Below are 20,764 nucleotides of genomic sequence, written 5' to 3'. Positions count from 1 at the left end.
TCATTGGTTTAGAAATTTCACAATATATCGCTGATGTTTGCAACATTGGTCTTATGGGAAGCCATTTATGGATTACTCGACCAAGGTGCTATTTATGCTAAGATTTGGTCTACTTGTTGGACAGAAATTCATCTTAAGAAGTGAAATGTTGAAGTTAATGAAACATGGTGTATCAGGAAGTGTCAAGGACTCTGGGACTCTCACCATTCTTTTAAGACTCGTGTATTTGGGTGGATGGTTTTTCATTGCAACTTAGGGATAAAAGATTCACTGACACCAATCTTACAAAATGGATGTTGTGTGGTTTGTCACAAACTTGAAACTATTAAGCACCTTACGTGGAATTGTGAAGTTCCCAAATTCATTTGGTTCTTGCTTGCTGCTCAATACAGTGTTCTCTATATTTATCTTCTTGAATTAAAGGGAACATTTTGGGGAACAAATGGATGGACCAACGGGTAGGCATGAACATGTGTGATGTGATCACAGTGACAAGCATCTTCTTCTTATGGAAACAACAACGTTGACCAACTTTTCATGGGGCAAGTACCCTGTTAAACCTAGGAGAAGCTTCTGCTTGTAGCACTACAGATAAGTTTTGGCTCTTAGAAAAGATATAGATAATCTTCAAGTTGGATCCGACACAGACATGCCAGCTCTCATAGCTTGTCTAGGAAGGAAGATCTTGTGTGACCACTCTTTGGCTCCTTGATGTAGTATGCTTGATTTACATCTATATTGGTTTATGATGAAATATATGATAGATTTGAGGGAAAATTTGTGACACGACCAGCAACAACCAAAGCAAACATATTTCCAAGTGACAGAAAATATAATTCTTAAGGAAACTCATCAAAAAGTTTAGCATGCTAGTTCAGGACTAAATGAAGAATAGACATCATACATAGCTTCATGCAACATGTTGAAATCTTATATTGCTTGGAAAGAAGTAGAAAAACCTGACCTCAATCTCAATTGATGAATTATCCGATGCTAGGGCAGAGTTCTCCATCCAATCGAGCATCCGTACCCTTACAAGACATGGACATGGGTCTTGTTCTGGAGTATTATTTTCATATGTACAATCGGTTATATATCTAGCAATCAGCTGCTCCTGATTATAGCCTAATTTCTCAAGGTATAGTTCTCTTTCTGGCTGTAGCTTACAACGGCAATTTAGGGCAAGTAGAGAGATATTCCTCGAGAGGTTGAATAAAATATCTGAAATGTTATCAGTCAAGACGACCTTGGCAGCACCCAAATTGGCAAGTAGCAACCCACAAAGACCACAGCCACTTCCAAGTTCCAGGATTTCCTTTCCACGAATCATATCCTTCAATGCTAGAAGGCGCCATGATAAAATTAAACCTGCACCCCACACTTTCCAACCCAATCCACCTTGCGCGTAATCAATTTCATTAACCTGCAAAATATGGTGTGAACCTGTCAATTATTGAAAGCAACCAAATAATTAATGAGCAAACTTTCATAACAGAAGAGCAAATAAATAATAATAACAAGGCTGATACCACCTAGGACAGATAAATAAGAATCCGAACAAAGATACAAGTTGCTGACTTACAGCCTGGTGATACTTTCAATGCCATTCTTTAGTAAGCATGTTATATTCTACCAGAATCGTATCTCTTGACATTCAATAGTAGGACTCAATATGTCATTCAAACCTTACCTGTAAATTATTAAGCTGTCTCTTCAAATATTTTTGCTGTGGAAATATTTTTATAAAGACATCCCGGTCTGTCCACTTAAACCAAGCACACTGTTGTCTTCCTCAAAGACCTTATTTTTTCCAACTCTGCTTCTTCAGCTTCAAAATCGTTGAAGAAATCAAAAAGATTTGCTGCTCTTCCTCTCTTCAAATTACATCCACTGACTTCTCTTAGTGGCACAAACTTGAAAATCAAAAGCACTAGTCCGTGTAAAGAATATGATAGATGCCTAGGAAGACTGGACTGGACTGGAGAGACATTTCATCACAATTACAAAGACCTTCAAGATGAGAAGTATAATCCAGAAATAAAAATTTAGAAGTCTTATGAATCAAAGATATCTGAAATGTGGACAGTATTAAGTTTATAAGAATTAAAAAACAAAAAGTTTATTAGGATCAAAAGTAAGTCGTTGAAAACAGGGAAGTCGTAAGTATTTATTCTAGAATATAGAAGATCAAAGCATTAATTTACCATATAGAAGATCAAAGCATTAATTTACTATCTCGAATCGAATCTCTTTTGGTTTTTGTAAAGCCATATATAAAATAAAAAAAATTGGCCTAATTTAAAAGGTAAATGGAAACACAACCCATTCACTTAAAGATTAAACACCACCTGCATCAGCTTTGTGCGGTGCTATAATTTGGGAGATTGTTATTATATTTGATCAACCAGACGAATGAAAATTCTGTGGGAATTCATTAAGCAAGTGTTCGCAGAATCAAGAATTATGGTTGTAAAACATCCCCAACGTGCAAAGGAAACATCTATTCTAACATTTATTGATTATTGTCAAACCTTTTTACAATAAGACTCCAAGACGCCTTAACCATTCAGCCCATGATGATCCACTACACTCCAATGGATAAGTAAATACCTCAAACCGAAGGAGACAACTTCACCTAATGAATAATGGATGTTAGGTAAATAAAACTCACCTCACAAGCCCATATTAAATCATAAGGAGCCATATAAACGCATATCTTAAGTAATGCAATATCCCCATTTTGCATGACCATGCTTTGTATATGATTAATGGATTATTTTGGTGTTTTATGTGACTTTCGACATGGACATCAATGAGTTTTCTATATTGTTTTGAATATGGTATATGTTGTTTATCTAGACATATATATGATGTGTGATGTTCTCTATATGATGTGTGATGTTCTCTATATGTCTATATGATGTGTGATGTTCTCTATAGATGAAATATAATTGTATTTTTATTTGTGGGTTAATTATTTTACATTTCATGATGTTGATATTATTGTTATGATGATTAATTGATTATGATTTTGATATTTAGATATTATGACTTTGATTATATGAAGAAAATTAAATATTAGATCCATTTTAACTATTTACCAACCACAGAGGGATCAAATCTCTTTTCAAGAGGTTTGCATCTCAAGAGATTTGATCCTTCTCAGCGCTTGGTAGATGCCGAGTTAAGATGGATTTAGGCTGATTTAATTTCACCTTTTAAATAGGCTATAATCCACATGAATACCATGGGTCAATACCATGGGTTCTCAATACCATGGGTCAATACCATAGGTCATTTTATTTTGTTGTTTTTATTTTTATTTTTATTTTTTTATTTTATTTCAACTGAATTAAATTGTTTACATTACAATACATTAATCTTTTTATTTTATTTTATTTTATTTGAGTTAAATTGTTTACATTACAATACATTAATCTTTTTATTTTATTTTATTTTATTTTATTTTATTTTTATGTAATTTGGCTTAGTCAAAATGTTAAACAGTACATTACAACACCTCTACCATCATTACAACACCTCTACCATCGCCTCTCGCCACAATGATTAATTGATTATGATTTCAATATTTAGATATTACAACTTGGATTATATGAAGAAAATTAAATATTATTAATGTTTTTGAACAAGTGGTAAGGAAGCCAACTCTACAAGAGTCTTAAAAAGGAGATATGTGTTGTTGACCTAGACTAAAGGTCACAAAGGCTCGATATGCCAATTAAGTAAGACTTGCTAAGTTTGATTAAGATATATTTATGTTTTGATCTACTATCTATGTGTGTTCTTGCGAGCTCTCCAACAATGTATGGGTGTGGGACATGACCAAAAAGTTTTGATAAAGACAAGGAGTCCCTCTTTGCATGATATGTGTGATTGGGAAGTTGGATAGCTTAGCAAACCTGCTTATCTAGGGGTAGATGTAATATATCTTTTCTAAGTACTTTCCTCATGGGAAGGGTGTGGAGTCCTTATTTCACGTTTATGATCTAGGGTCATGCAGTAGGGACACAAAATCTTCCTTCTTGATAATTAAATTTTCCATAGTTTGAACTACATGACAATAATCTCAAGTAAGCCCATGGTGGTATTAGTTTATAGGAATATTGCCCACTTTTATGGAGCTACTTGAAATATCAATATTTTAATTAGATAAATAATTACTTATTTTATAAAAATAAATAGTGGAGAAATTCCTTAGAGTAACACATGGGGTAGGTGATTATTCACATAATTATGAAATTATGAAAACTAGAGAAATAGGTAGGAATTCCACCTAGGGAAATTAGAAAATATGGGAACATTAAGAGTGGTTAAGGTGGAAAGCCTTCTTGATCATTTATAGGGGGTCTCCATGGGCTTTGGAGGATCTAACTAGAATTATAGAGAGATGTTGCTAGAATTTTGCTAGACCACTATGGTGGTTAAGTCAGTTAGTTGAACCTAGATGGTAGTTGTTTTTTATGTTAATACAAATCCCCTTGTTAAAAGTGTTGTTGTTTTCTTGACAAGTTCAATAGGTGGAGAAACCCCACAGTGGAACATATTTGTTTTAAATTTTTCCTAAGCTCCTTGGTGTGATCCCACATGGCCAGGTTCTACTCAAGAAAGAAGTTTTCCTAAGGTATGGTTGCATGCAAACTGGGTGGCACTCACTAAGTTCTCAAAGGCAAGGACATTGAAAAAGCTAGGACTGAATTCTAGCAGGTATTGTTTTGTATTTGGTTATATCATTTCGTTTAGATATTCGTATTGTTACTTTGACTTTCATATTTGAGATGTTGTGCTAATGTTGGGAAATTTTCTAGTCTAGTTTTTATAACTAGTATGTTGAATGTTTTATCATTGTTTATTACAGTTATCGCTAACAAGTTTGGAAACTAGCATGATGTTATAGCTAAATTGATAACACTTCCATAAGCTTGTGGGAAGTCAGTGTGGAGTTATGCTGCTTTGGTGAAAACACCATAAATATATGAATGTTCTTTTAAAAAGGAAGGAAATGTTTCCTTTAGTGAACATTGATTATGTAGTTTTAACTAGCTAAGTATCATAACTTACACTCATGGAAACTTACACTCTATCTTTTCATTTGAAAAATTCATATGTTCCTTGTAATAGTTCTAAGATTCATTTTTGTTTGGGAAATGGCTAGTTAATCCAAAAGTTGAGTCACATCTATGCCATAGTTTCATTCCAAGTAGTTATAGGATATTCAAAAGTTTTATTTCCAGTTTTCTTCTACAAACTTCATGGGCTTCTTTGTGACTACAACCTATAATGGCTATAAAAGGGGGTGCACATGGTGGTGTTTAGGGAATCCATGGGTGACCACAACTGGTAGGTCATTAACCCACAATCAATCCTTGTAGGTGATGATTTCTAGTAATAGGAAAGATATAGCATACGATTTCTAGTTTTCTTCTAGTAAACTTCATGGGCTTCTTTGTGACTGCAACCTATAATGGCTACAGAAGTAGGTGCACATGGTGGTGTTTAGGGAATCCATGGGTGACCACAACTGGTAGGTCATCAACCCACAATCAATCCTTGTAGGTGATGATTTCTAGTAATAGGAAAGATATAGCATATGAAATATGATTTGTGTTTTCTAGGTTTTATTTGTATGTCAATATAATGTTCTAATGATAGGTTTGCATCTCTCTTTTGATTTTACTATTCAAAGATAAAATTTGTGTTAATATTGAATTTTGAGAAAGACATCATTGTTTTATTTGTTAATCTAGGAGACTACTTTTGATGATTGTGGATGCTAACTCCAAGTTTTGAGTATGAATTCATTCTTAGCTTTCCCAATTACTTTACATATCATGTGTTTGTCAAAGGTCTCAAAAAAAGCAAGCAAGTGTTCTAGGTGTCTATATGCAAGGTATTTGGCAATAGCTCTTAGCCAAGAGGTTGATATTCTTAGTTTTCTTTCCAACTATTTGTCTAATTATGCGAACCAAATTTTAGTGCAAGGAATGGAAATATTAAATGTTTAGAAATACAGCTCGAGCAAGAACTTCTTGCACAGGTTAGGTGTGAATGTGCAAGAAGTAGTTCAAGACAACTTCTAATAACCACTTAGTAAAAGTGGGAAATAATACCATCTTATAATTTTATTTAAATAAATAAAAGTCAAAGTCAAATTTCCTATGTTCTCCTCGTCTTAGAAATCTAAATCAAATATTCTAGTGATTCTAGAATATTAGTGAGTTAGATTTGATCTAATCTTAGTCATACACCTCATTATTGAGATAAGGTGCTTGCTAGGATTAAGGAGATTAGTTGCTAAGATTTGGGAAATTAGTTCCTAGGATTAAAGAGATTAGTTATCTCTCTCTAAACACAAGTAGGACAAGGTGGGAGTTGAATACACATCTTTTGAACACCAAGAAGACTCAAGAGGCTAGAGAGAGATCAATTGAGCAAATTCAGAGCACAAGAGAGGAGTCAAGGTTGAAAAGCAAGCCAATTTATAGTCTATACAATTGTAAGAATTCCATACAGACAAATCCATACAACATTACGGATACGGTCGAATAGTGTTGTACAATAGTTCAAGTCGGCAAATTCTCTGTTGTCTAGTAGGAAGATTTATCTTAGTAAGTGCATATCTGATTTTTTATGTATATACCATAGAACTATTAGTTTAACAAGTTGTGGAGGTTTCCTTGTAAGCTTGGAATATTTAAATGAAAAGCTTATTTGAAGGGGTAATGATCTATGTATCGTGTTTATGCTTTCGTTGTTCTATATGTGTGATTGTTGCATGTTCACAAATATTTATTTCTATGGTTAATATGTTGAGATCTTATTTATTTAAATAAGAGAAACATAGGACAACAACCACCTAAGGCTTGAAAATTCACATGGTATAGGGCAAGGTTGATTATAGAAGTTTGAGGTTCATACTTGTGGGGTTGTGGTTTTCTTTTAATTTTCAAATTTGGGAGTTTGTGCAATAGATCTCAGAGATGGCATCAAGGAACCTCGAACTTGAGGATAGATTAGACAGTGCCTCCAAGAACTTGTCCTAGAAAGTTGGGGTATCATTTTTGTTAGAAGAAATGATCTCTTGGATATCTTCAAGGAAGTTACTCCACCTACAAATCCAAAACAATTGGTAGCACATATAAAGAAAGAAGTGAAGGTGAAGCAGGTGATCCTAGATGTTGAGAAGGATCATTTGATTCCTTGCCTATCCAAGAAGAAAACAACAAAGGATATGTTTGATGTTGTGGTTAGTCTTTACTAGAGTGAGAGCATGAACAAAAATATGATAGTGCAGAACAAAACCAATTCCATAGAGATGACTAAATTCGACATTGTTACTAGTTACCTAATGAAGATCACACAACTTCGTGTCAAATTGCAATAGTTGAAGAGAAGGTGTTAGATGTAAAGTTGGTGAACATGGCACTGAATGGATTCCCAACTTCATGGGACCCATTTGTCAAGGGTGTTTGTGATCATGAAAATCTTCCTAACTTTGAAAGATCATAAGATAAATCTATCTAGGAGGAGACTCAAATGGAATCAAAGGCCAACAAGAATGGTGGTGACAAGAACTTGGTCCTATTTGGTCAAACAAAGAAGGGAAAATGAAAAAGACCCAATAAGGGTAAGGGAAAGAGTGAGGAGTCAACTTCACAACTAGGAAAGGAAGACTTGAGCAAAATCAAGTGTTTTATTTGTCATAAGTTCCAACATTATGCATCGCAATATCCAAATAAGAAGACAGACAAAGGAGAGCAACAATAGAAGCAGGTAGCAACCTTTGTAGAAACTCAGATGAATGAGTTTGCTACCAAGTTTGAGAAAGATTTTTGAATGGTATCTTCCCTCTCTACCAACATAGTTGCAAGGAATGTGTGGTACATGGACAGTGGAACATCTTGTCATATGACATCAACTTGACAGTTATTTTCTAGTCTAATAGAGTAGGACTCAATAATACAGATTGAGCTAGGTGACGATGCCAAGTATTTAGTAGCAAGGGTTGGTACTATTCCATTCTAGCTTGAGTCAAATAACTCTTTAGACATTAATCATGTTTTGTTTGTTCTAGGTCTCAAGCAATATTTTCTTTCATTCGATTATGGAGGATGAGGGTTATGTATTAAATTTCAAGAACAAGTAGGTCCTAATCAACCCGGAGGAATCTAGCTCAAAAGTAGCACAAGCAATAAGGGATAGGGAAGGAAATTTGTGCAGATTACAAGGTGAACATGTTTGAGCCATGGTTCATAATTGCAGCAACTTATGTGAGTTATGGCACAAAAGGATGGGGCGCCCACATTATAGAACATTCCCTATTCTAAGAGAGATAGTCACAAGTCTTCCAGAGTTCAACATTGAACAACAAGGAGTATGAAATGGGTGCACACTTGGAAAGCATGCCAAGACTACCTTTCTAAGCAACAAGTAGATGTCTAAGGAGATTATAGACTTGAATCAGTTGTTTGTAGATTGATGTTAGCAGCATCAATTTTGAAAGGAATGTACTATGTTTCGCTTATTGATGATTTCTCTCACAAAACATGGATTTATTTCTTAAAGATCAAAGATGAGGCTTTTAGCAGGTTTCAAGAGTTCAAAGATCTTATTGAGAGCCAAACAAGAAAAAAGATCAAAGCTTTGAGATCAAACAATGGGGTTGAGTATACCTCCAACAATTTCAAAAATTTATGCAAGGACATAGGAATCAAGAGGGAGATGATAGTTCCATACAACCCACAACAGAATGGGGTGGCTAAGTGGAAGAGATGATCCATCAAAATGGTTGTTAAGACCATGATCCATGACCAAGACTTGCATATGTTTCTTTGGGTAGCGGCATGCAACACAATAGTCTATCTCCAAAATAGGTGTCCCTATAGGATCTTGGGGGATAAGATACCAAAGGAGGCATTCACTGATGTGAAGCCAAAGGTAAGTTATTTTTGCATCTTTGGTTGTCTGGTTTATATCCATGTGCCTATAGAAAAGAGGACCAAATCGGCTCACTCTAATAGGAAGGGTTTCTTTGTGGTTTATAGTGAGACTTCATAGGCCTACATGGTCTATATTCTAGAGCAAAGGAAGACAATAGTAAACAAGGATGTAAGTTTGAGGAAGACTTTGCATCTAGGAAGTCACATGAGCCTGTTCCAGTGATAGAGGATGAGAAGCAGGAAGCTCTAAAGGTTGAGCCAAGGTCACCAAAGACACCAACAACTTCTAGTTTGGCATTAACCCCTTCCAATTATGTCAAGAGACCTTTATGGTTCGCACAAGCAATGAGAGATGCTCAATAGTATGTTGGGGCTCCTGGGAGCAGATTTAGGGAGAGCAAGTCTCCAAAGAAGTTTCCTAATTTCATGGCATTGATAAGCAACATCACTGATTCTGAGCCTTCCAATTTTTAGGACGCTAAGTGGAAGAATCAATCCATCATAGGGATTGCTAAGACCATGATCCATGACCAAGACTTGTCCATGTTTCTTTAGGTAGAGGCATGCAACAAAACAATCTATATCCAGAATAGGTGTCCTCATAGGAACTTGGGGGATAAGACAAGAAAGTAGGCATCTACTAGTGTGAAGCCAAAGGTAAGTCAATTTTGCATCTTTGGTTGTCAACTTTATATCCATGTACCTATAGAAAAGAAGACCAAGTTGGAGCCCTAAAATAGGAAGGGTTTAATTGCAGGTTACAGTCATAGACCTACAAAGTCTATATTCCATAACAAAGGAAGACAGTAGTAAGCAAGGATGTAAAGTTTGAGGAAGACATTGCATCTATGAAGTCACATGAGCCCATTTTGGTGACAGAGAATGAGGAACAAGAAGCTTCAAAGGTTGAGCCAATCTCACCAAAGACACAAGTAGTTTCTAGTTCAAGACAATAACCTTCAGGTGAAGGGGAGGAGACATTAGCCCCTTCCAGTCATGTCAGGAAACCTTGATGGTTCACACAAGCATTGAGGGATGCTCTAGAGTATGTTAGGGCTTCGAGGAGCACATTTAGGGAGAGTAGGCCTTCAACGAAATTTCCTACTTACATGGAATTAATGAGCAACATCATTGATTCCAAGCTTTCGAATTTTCAAGAGGAAACATACCAGTAGGTATGGCATGATGCCATGGCGGAGGAGTACACCTCTATCATGATGAATTATGTTTGGGACATAGTGCTTGTTACCCATCATTTGTAAAAATTCTGTAAACCGGAATCCCTACTGCAACAACTGATTAAACTTCTCCTATTTGTTAATTACTGAAACAAATTATTTACTGCTTCCTATAGAAAATATTGAAGCTAATACACTGCAGCTTACACCAATTAAATTATATGCCCAAAAGAAGAATAGAACAATAGAGAAAGATACAACACAAGTGACACGGTATTTTTTGGACAAATGTCCCCGAAAAAACCCAATGCGAGAAAACTGGTGCAGCAGCGCTGAGGGTTTTTATTATTAAGCAGTTGTTTATGAATACAACTCTGGATGCCCTTCCAGCAATCCAGTTACAGAGAAAATAAACTGACGAAAAAACTCAGTGAGATTACCTCACTCTACCTGGCAATTCCGGCTGTTCTAGCAGCTGAACCAACTGTCCCCGACTATATCTATGTTGGCCTTGTGTCAGCGCAACTGGGAAACGTCTACCCTCTGGAGTAGTTTCCAGCCCTCCCAACTCAGAAATCTCAGCTCCACAGCAGATTTCAGATTTCTGCACTAGAAGACTGTGCTACTTTTGCGTGAGCCCTTCTGGCTCTACGTTAGCTCTACGTGGGCCCTTCTGGCCCACCAGCGTCAACCCCTCCTGGGTTTGTGCTACCTCCTCCTGGTGTCTCTCTGCCTCTCTGTTGTTGATCTTGGGTCCTAGAGAAGATACTCCAACCCAACTATCCCTGCCCCTCATTGCAAAAGCTCACTATCGAAAATCTCCTAGCAGCTGCTCTGCTTTAGAAAATCGATTCTTTGAACTCTCTCTGTGTCTCTGTGTATTTTCCAAGTGACCCTCAAGCCTCCTTAAATAATCTCCTCGTTGACATTCAACAACCTAGATTAGAAGCTAATCAATGGCTAAGACCATTTCTGCATGATCCTTGTCTTCTTCTAGAAGTTACACCAACAGTTAGATTAATACCCATTAATTATTTTAAATTCCTCAAGTTTATATTTAGGGACCCATTAAAAATAATTAATTATTTTAATAAAACTGTCTCTGGGTGGAATTTCCCAAAACGATTTTTGGGTTCTTTGGAATACATGTGCCCAAGCCTCCCTGCAAAATTTGAGACTTAGAGCACATCCCATGCTACCAGAAATCAACATCATTTTGTGGGTGATATCCCTAGGAGAATTTTTTTCTTCAAGATGGTCCTCAGCTAGTATCCAACGGCCTCTTGCAGCCACCAACTAGCTCGTTGTGCCATTTCTCCACCACCTGAGCCAACCATGTGGTCCCTCACCCATCTGCCATGATCGTACGTTTGAAGGTGGGCTTCCCAAACCTAAAGGTATGCCTTGTCATTTGGTAATTTAGTATTGTAGTTTGTTCATCATGGATACTTCTGGGCATGGATTAATGGGGGGATTCGATGAAAAGAATGGGCTAGGTCTGTGCTCTTGTCCCCTAGACCCCTTTTGAATGTTAACCTTGGATTCTAGTCCCGTGGGATCTCTTTTACTGACCATTTGGCTTTAGGGATGGTACTTCATGGGAAACCCTGATTTTGGTTGCATGGTCCCACTCCCTCATCCACATATATTGCCCCCTTTCCACTCATTATAACCCCATTCATCATTTCTCCCACCTGGGTCCACATTCCTCCACTGGGTCCACATAGGGTTAGCTTTCCCCTTCCCCTTGCCCACACCTTGGGTCGAGCCTGGAATGATGCCTCGGAGGTTGATGCAACTGAAAAGAAAAGTAAAAGCATAATTGGCCACATTCAACAGGGAAATGTACCACAAAATGCAAAAGATGGTTGGAACAAATACATTTAGCACGTGGGCAAAAGCCAATACATGAGCTCTCCCCATCATCATTACCATCACCCTGGTTCCTACAGGCCCTAAATGAGCCTCCTTTATCATTTAGGAACCCATGGTTGTCCCAACCCCTGGTGGGCAATGAACTGCCCTACCTTAAAGGAGGTATCCACTTCTATATCTCACATATCATGCTCTTAACCCTTGAACCCCGAGCAATTAATTAAAGAAAAATCATAAAAGGCAAAAGGCATATAAAGAAGGGTGGAAAAATCAAGGTCGAGGCACCTCATGTACCACGATTGCTCCCTTCTATACATTATATACCCAAGTGTGGGCTTACCTTTTATTAGCTACCCTTGTATCCCAACGTGTGACCCAGTGCTGCCCCTTTCATCCCCTACTCCGTTCATCTCTTTGTCACATGCCACCACCCTTTAAAGGATGTACCTTGGACATATTATTCCCTTTAGAAGTAGAAAACACCTAATATGATGCTTGGTTAACCCCATTTGGAGCTTGGAGACATTAGCACATGCCAAAGCCCATTATGGAAGGGCATGCCATTATGAAATCCCCACTTGTTGTCCATGGTTTGTAAGCTCTTTTACTCGATTTCCTTGATGACTTGTTGTACTGGAAGGTTGGGAGACGCATTGGATCCTATGTAGGATTGCAGGTGGTCTCCATCTTGGGTTTGGTCTCCCTATACGGTGTCCTAACCCTCCAAAGAGCTACATTGGCACGTGTAGGGTGTGTGTTGAGAGCCATGGGCCTCCACAGCAGTACACAGCACTTCATAGATCCCCAAAGATGTTTAGAGATTGCTTGAGATTCACCTATTGGATAAGGAAGATGCACCTAGTTCACCTTTGCTCAGCCAGCCCCATAGTTGTACCATGCACTTGGCAGATGACCCAGGACTTGTATGTTGATCTGGCATCACTTACACCATCATCTGAGCCCTTACAGATGGACTACAGCCATCTTCGACTCACTTGGAGACCCATGAGGTCACTTGTGTGCCCTCACAGCCATTGGGAGCACCACAGGTTTATTATGTGGAGAACAAGGGGCCAATCCCTTGTCTGTTACGTTTGGAAGTCCAATTCATCATTTTGGCACTTATAGACTTCACCAAGCCTCTTAGAGAGCCCAACAACATGCATTACTGATTATTCGGCCTCTTGGGAGGCTTATTATTTTGTTTATGAGCTAGTTCGGTGAGCTTGTCACCAAAAGATAGTTATTTGCTCATTATTTTAATTTTTAATTGATGGGCTAATGTAGGCTCAAATTAGGTAATGCGAACTCCTAATGAGTGTATAAATAGGAGAGACATGAATTCATTTTGGATCATCACTTGGATTGGATCATTCTCTCTCTTGAGAATTTTGCATTTCTTTCTTGGAGGATGAATTGGAGCATGGATGAATTTTGATGTTTGGCTTGGACTTTCTTATCTTGGAGCTTCTTTATTGGCAAATGTGTCATATGTTCTCTTACATGTAAGTACACAAATTTAATGTTATTCTTGTTTTACTTTGTCATATGCATTGGAATGGGATTTTCGCTATACTAGGGCTAATTGTTGCATTGCATAATTGCGAAATTGTGGAATTATTGTTTCTATATAGCATCTCTCAATGTATGGGCCATGTATGTTGAATGAAATCTCCTAGGGATAATTCTACCATTGAATTTATCTTGATAAGCCATCTCTTTTTGCAAAGCGAAGTATAAAGCTTTAAGGTCACTTCTTCTTGCCCTAAAGGCCAAGCGAAGTAGTCCTTGAGGCCTCCTTAACTAAGAAACGAAAGCCTTTCTCATCATTCTCCTAGACTCCATCCTCCCCAACAGATTAGGCACTGGTCTACGACGGGTGGTCACTCAAAGAACCATTTTTCTTCACCTTTTCCTCTTCATTCTAGGTCTAGCCACACTGGGCCACCTAGGGCATCACTTTCCCGACAAAGTATCCACAGAAAAAGTTCGATCTTCTAGCCTCTACTGCATTGGTGTGTCCTCAAGGTCTCCTCCAAATTTGAAGAAATTCTGACTGTGGGATTGTGAGATATCCCAATCGCTAGCTCTGAGATCAAACTTTGCCCTGGTATTCCCTAGGCTAGTACCTTATAGGATCAATTTGACATCTCTAAGTGAAAACCCTTGTTTTGATCCTTTCCCCTTCCTTGTCTAGGTTAAGATCAACATTGGTTGCTAAACTCCCTCCCCTTAACCTAAGCTGGGTCCACTTGGTCCCGTGTGGTCCCATACCTTTGAAAAGTTAATTCTTCAAGAACCACTTGGCAAATCAAGTTCAATAAGGATTTTAGGGATTGGGAAACTCCTTTACAAGACATGTTCCTTAAACCTAGCCCTAAATCCTCACCTCCTCCTAGAAAGCTTTGTACCTTGCTTGAAGAGCAAGCAAACTCCATTCTTAACCTCCTAGGAAAAGGATCATTAAGGTCACTTCACATCCATTTGTTGATTCATCCTTCACAAGTGACGTTCCATATACCGGTTCTCCTCCCATCGGTGAAAGTCCATAAAAAGTAGGGAGTCTTAGCTAAGGTGACAGTGGGCTAATATTCTTGATAAATTCACAAAAGCGGTGGGTGGCCACTTAACCTATGTATTAAGGGACAAGAAGCCTTGCACATTGGATGAAGCCAAAGAGATAGCAATGGAAGTTGAAGAAAACCTACAAATCTCGAAGGTAGATGGCACTAACCACCCTAGAGCCAAAGTCGAGATCAAGAAGGAGAAGTCCAAAGATCAACACAAAGAAACCTTCCTTGCCATCCTCAAGAAAATGGAGAAATTCACTGAAAAAGCCAACGTACGTGACAAGGTTATCATGAATAAAATCACTGCCTTGGGAAGGGCTCAAAAATCTAGTTATATTCCAAAATTAAAACCCTTTCCCAAAAAGCAAAGTGAAGAAGATAGGCCAAGCTCGTCTCAATTCCCAAACACTTTGGCTCCAACTAATGTTGTTGAGCCGGACTCATCTTTTGAGGATGAGGGAAGTGAAGAGGGAGAGAGTGAGGGTGAAGAAGTTGATGAGCAGGCTAACCTTGTTGAATTTGACATCTTCAACATTTTGTTAGGAGGATCATATACACACCCTCCCACTAGTGAGGCCACCCTTAAGGAGGAAAAGGAAGAATCCATTCTTAATTCTAATAGCAAGGGAAGGTTCAAAGGGGTCCAATATTCACGAAAGGAGAATAACAAAGACCCTACAACCTCTAAGGAACCATCTAAAGAAGACTCGTTGCCCAAGCAAGCCCCTCCCAAGAAGTCTCTCCCTGAAATTCCTCCCAAGAAGCATCCCCCAACCAAAGCCAATTCAAAAAAGGATCCTCCAAGGAAGAAAAACATCAAGAAGAAAGAAAAGGGAAAAGAGGCTAAACTTGACATTGACAAAGGGGCCACCGTAGGAAAAATAACCATACTCGTTCCTTTGAAAGAGACTGAAAAACTTCCCAAGCAACAACAACAAATCAAGAAGTCCCTAGGAATTCAAGAAGAAGAATTACCCAAAGAATTACAAGACATTCATATTCCTAACCGAAACCCTAGGTGTGAACCATTTATGTTCACTTTGGCTATCAATGACCCCTTCTTACACAATTGTATGTTAGACTCAGGGGCTTCCGCAAATATCATGCCCTTAAAAGTTATGAAGCAATTAAGTCTCAGCATCACTCGGTCATATAAGAAGGTATGTGGTTTTAACTCCAAGCATGTGGACGTGGAAGGTCTCATAAATGACCTTAAGGTTTCTTTGGCCAGGAACCCCAACATATCCCTTCTCATGGATGTTGTTGTCATTGATATTCCTAATGTGTGGGGAATTCTATTGTCCAAGAAATGGGGAGCTAACGTTGGGAGTCATGTTCAGATGGACTTATCATATGCTACCATCCCACTATCTGATGGAACCCCTTTTCCCACCTACCTAGCTCATGTGATTAAGCTTGGACCATATTACGAAACACATGAAATTGAGAAGCCTTCTCCTATTCTCCTGACTCAAGAAGTTTGTATTCTCAAACGACCAATTTCTAAAACAAGCAGAAAGTGGAAGCCTAAAAAGGAGTATAAGGTCGAGGACTTGTTCTTGGTTGATAGAGACCCAATGTCTATCAAGATTCATGGAAAAGTTGGGGAGGACTATTATTACATTGCTAAACTCAACGACAAACTTTGGCCCAAGCCGGTCAAATTAAGTTGTATCACCCCTTTCCTTGAGACTTGATATTATATCATATGCATGGTAGAGTAGGATGCATGGCATGTTGATTTTGCATTACAACTAACATCATATGATATTTCTCATGGTAGATTAGATGCATTTAAAGTAAAATTTGCATATTTTATTTTTCTGTTGATTTTATGACCTAACACTAAGCACGGGTGATCATAAGACACCATGAAAAACATGTTGCCCCGTGCATTCAATTGTTGATATCTGCAAGTAATAGGTCTACGGTAACCAAGAGATTGTTGGAGTTCTCGTGACCTCCCGTTTGAGTAGCTTCGTCCACTTCTTCAAGAGATCACGTCCCAGTTGGGGCCAGATGTTACCCACCATTTTGTGGGTGATATCCCTAGGAAAAAAAAATTCTCCAAGATGGTCCTCAGTCGGTAGCCAGCAGTCCCTTGTATGTGAAAATTCCTACACTGAAGGAACCCCTACTGCAACAAATCTGAATCTACTTCACCTACTTTATTTTTTAAATTACATTCATCAAGTTATTCTTCTGAATATTGAAGCAAATTACTTTTGCAGCCTACACTAATTAAATATTTGATCTCATGAAACAGAAAACAGAGAAAAGAACAAGATACATGGGACACTTATTTTTCGACACAATAGTCCCCGGAAAAACCCAATGCGGGAAAACCAGTGCAGCAGTTCTGAGGGTTTATTATTATGCAGGAGAAATATCTGAATAGAAATCTAGGGTGTTCACCTAGCAATCCTTTACAGAGAAAATAGTGGCAGAAAATCTGAGTGAGTTTTACCTCACTTCACCCGGCAGAATTTCGGTTGATCCAGCACAAGACTGGCTAACCCCGGCTATTTCTGCGCTGGCTATGCGTAGGCCCTGCGTCACCTCTTTTGCCCTCTGCGTCAGCTATACCGACTATTCCGGCAGTTCCGGATTCTACGTACAGACAACTTTTTTGCTCTGCACTGGCCCTTCTAGCTCTGCGTTAGAACTTAGGACTGCGTGGGCCCAGACTGGCCCAGCGTCAACTCTCCCGGCTATAGCGTTGCCTCTCTGCAAGCTCTCTCCGCCTCTCTGTCAGTGTTCTCCGGAGAGTCCTTCTCCCGGATTCTCACTGCCCCTCTGTTACTGAATGATCACTTAGTTCGAATTTTTCAACTTCCTAGCCCCAGAAATCAAACTCCAGATCAATTCTATCTCTCTCTGTGTATTTCCCAATGAACCCCAAGCCTCCATTTTATACTTTTCCTATTCAGTCTTCAACGGCTGAGATTAAGTCTTTAATCAACGACTAAGATTAAAACATGACTTGATTCGCCTTCTAGATCATTCTCACCCATATTTTGATTAATACCCATTAATATTTTAATTTCCCTAAGTTTAGACTTAGGAACTCCATTAAAAGTATTAATTATTTTAATAAAATACAATCCGGGTGGAATTTCACCAAACGGTTTCTGGGTTCTTTAGAACTCATGTGCCTTAGCCTCTCCACCAATTTTCAAGGCTAGAGCACTTCTGATGCTACCGAAAACTAACATTGTAGCCACCAACTAGTTCGTTGTGCCATTTCTCCGCCACCTAAGCTAGCCATGTGGTCCCTCACCCATTTTCCATGATCGTATGTGTGAAGGTGGGCCTCCCGAACCTAAAGGTTGTTAAAATTATGCAACTGCGGTCAAATTTCACTTTGGACAACTCATATGATGTGTTATCACTCTAGTAATTCCTTTGAAGTAGGAAAAAGGAAAAACCAAAGGTAACCACTATCCACTTTTGGAGATTAGGACCTAGCCTTCCTAATGCTCAAAGATGGTTCTCTCTTTTAGATTTAACTTTGTTTTAGTTAAGAGGTTTTAGGCTAGTTATGATTGTTCAAGGGGTTTTGATTTTGTTTGAAATTAGGTGGTGGGATCTCTTAAACAAATGGATAAATTGATGCCTTTCAGACCATTAGGCTATGGAGTCAACTGATAAGGAAGCAAGGCTGGATAAACTCACCAAAGGGGGTGTTCCAAGGGCAAGATAGCAGAGTATATTTCAGAAGTTTGAGACAAAGGGGTGAAAAGGTTTCACTCAGGGTGAGAGAGCAATTAAGGGTTCTCAGACCCGAATAATGAATGAGGAAGGCAGGGGTAATCGAAATCAAAGGGCAGTTAAGAATCCTTTAATCTGGATTATTTATGAAATCAATTTAAACTAAAGAGCAATTAAGAATTCTTTAATTTAAATATCAGAAGAAAACATTCAAATGCTTAACTGTTAAAATAGAGTGTGATTTAAACAAGTTCTGAAATATATTTCCAGTTATAGCATTTAGATTGAAACACATATAAGATTATGAATAACTTTGAGAAATTGATAAAGGCACATGAAAATACTTGTATGATTTTTGCTCAACACATGAATCCTTGGAACAGTCTGATCTTTATTAATCAATCTAGCTTGTTGGCTCATCAACTGATACAATAACCTTCTGGTTCTTCTTGATCAAAAAGTCTATAGAAATGTCTAATAGAGTCCACACTACATACTTCGAATTGTGAAGTATTTATACAAAAATTTATTACAAAATATCTCAAACTAATTTGAGATTTAATCTAGGAAATAAAAATATCTTCTTGCAAGAAGATAGAGACAGCTATTGAACTACTTCATGTTGTCCCTTTTATTTTGGCACTGCTGGCTTTTATGGTTTGATTTTAGCCCTTTATGCTGCTTTGTTGTTTGATCTTTCACGTTGGGATCTTCATTTACTTTTGGCTTTCATTTGATACACTTTGACACTGATACACTTTAACTTTGTTGATCTGTCTCCATCTTTTCACCTGGTTGTTTTACTTTTACTGTACACTAACCTTTTTACTGCATATTTCTCACAGTAAATCAATCAATTTCTCCCGTGTTTCAGCATCAGGTAATTGGATCTTTAGCATCCTTCTATATATTTCATCTGCCTCAATGTACTTGGCAAAAGTAGGCTTATTGACAAACAAGTGTTTTACCTCATGCTGGAGGTAAAACAAGTTTCAAATGTTTGATAAAGTACTTTGTCTGTTGGCAATGCCTTGATTGATGATGTACTGAACTATTCTTTTGCTAGCTCTCTGATTTCGCTGTTGTAATCCTGCTGTGTCATGAGCTTGTCATTTATTACTAAGGGACTGGGTAACCCTTTCTCTCTCAAAATTTGAAACTTAGCCATAAACCTATCAACAGCTACCTGCATATTCTGACATTTGTCCTCCAGGTTTAGCATTAAGTTTCTCTTGGAAAGGACTTTTCTCACCTCCAAAATTGTCTATGTTTTGTCCTCTATTTCCAATTCCTGAAGCTCATACTTATTTTTACTGTTAAGGAACTGGATAATTCTGGTAGCATCTTTAGGCATTTCTCCTAATTCTTCTTTTACTCTTTGGATGGCCTCTGTAGCCACCTTTATTAAATCTATCTGTTCAAAAATCACCTGAATAGATGGCAAAATATCATTGACAGAGTCAATGATATTGGCCCATAATAGTTCCTTGGCCTAGCCAAGGGGTTCTTTCAGTGTTAGGTCCTTCTCCATAGCTTTTAATCTTTCACTCCTCCTGGCAGCTTTTTGCACTTCTTCTTTGTGCATGATTTTGGCAAGCTTGTAATCAGTTTCCAAGCTTGTCATCTTTTCTTTCAACTTATTCATCTCTGTTGCCTATATGGACATCTCTTCCATAGCTTTAACTAACTTTGCTGCTTCTTCACCTGATGTACCTGCTGCTAATGTAGACTCTGTTGAAACCTGTTGTGCTGTGGCCATAGGAGCTGTGGGAGCCAATGAGGTAGCCAATGTGGAAGGAACAGCTATTGAGACTGTTGGGATGACATTCACTGAGATTGTGGCAATATCAGTCTACTTCAATTGGTTCAAATTGTCCAATTCCTTCTCTGTTTCCCTTAATTGATCATTTAATTTTAGGACTAAGTCCATCAATTCTTCATGTCTAGTTTGGTTTTCCAAGACTTCCTATGTCTGGGGATGTTGCAGCTAAGGTATCTTCAATTGCTTTTTGAGTGTTGCAATGTCATCATTCTTTTTCTTAATTAGTTGCTCAGTGGCTTTGATGTCTTTGGGATCATGTTCCAATTCAATCACTAAGTCTTTCAAAGACGATTCTGGTGTCTGTGGCCTATGAGGAGGCTTTCTCTAACTGATATTGGGTTGAGATATTGTTCAATGAATTCTGCAACTGAAGGACAGCTATGGCTTTACCTGTAAGGGTGGAGTAAATCATTTCTCTAGCCTGTTTGTAAAACTCAATTTGGTAAATGGGATGAATATTCCTTGCCAATACCTCAAAATCAATCTTTTTGTAATCTGCTAATGTCCTTGGCTATTGTGTAGTTGGCTTTACGAAGGACATTTGCATCTTTCCCTCCTTGATGTCAAAAGCTGACATCACCCTGATTTGATTAGTAGGTGTAAGCTTGAGATACTATGCATAAGATTGTGCCTTCAGTTTCTCATTTCTCA

The 20,764-nt window shown here is 38.1% G+C and overlaps 1 protein-coding gene across 1 annotated transcript in view; it reads right to left on the bottom strand.

Moving 5' to 3' along the window:
• Positions 1-20,764, bottom strand: part of LOC149206649 (uncharacterized) — a 284,803-nt gene that overhangs the window by 227,787 nt on the left and 36,252 nt on the right. Inside the window, exon 3 of the mRNA XM_089393762.1 lies at positions 965-1,423. Coding sequence (XP_089249888.1) covers positions 965-1,423 — 459 coding nt within the window. The remainder of the gene's footprint in view (positions 1-964; positions 1,424-20,764) is intronic.

Source organism: Pinus tabuliformis, chromosome 1_2 (genome assembly GCF_031772625.1).
Source record: "Pinus tabuliformis cultivar Carrire ecotype Pingquan chromosome 1_2, CPIR1, whole genome shotgun sequence".
Taxonomy (NCBI): Eukaryota; Viridiplantae; Streptophyta; class Pinopsida; order Pinales; family Pinaceae; genus Pinus; species Pinus tabuliformis.
This window is presented reverse-complemented; position numbering and strand designations above follow the sequence as displayed.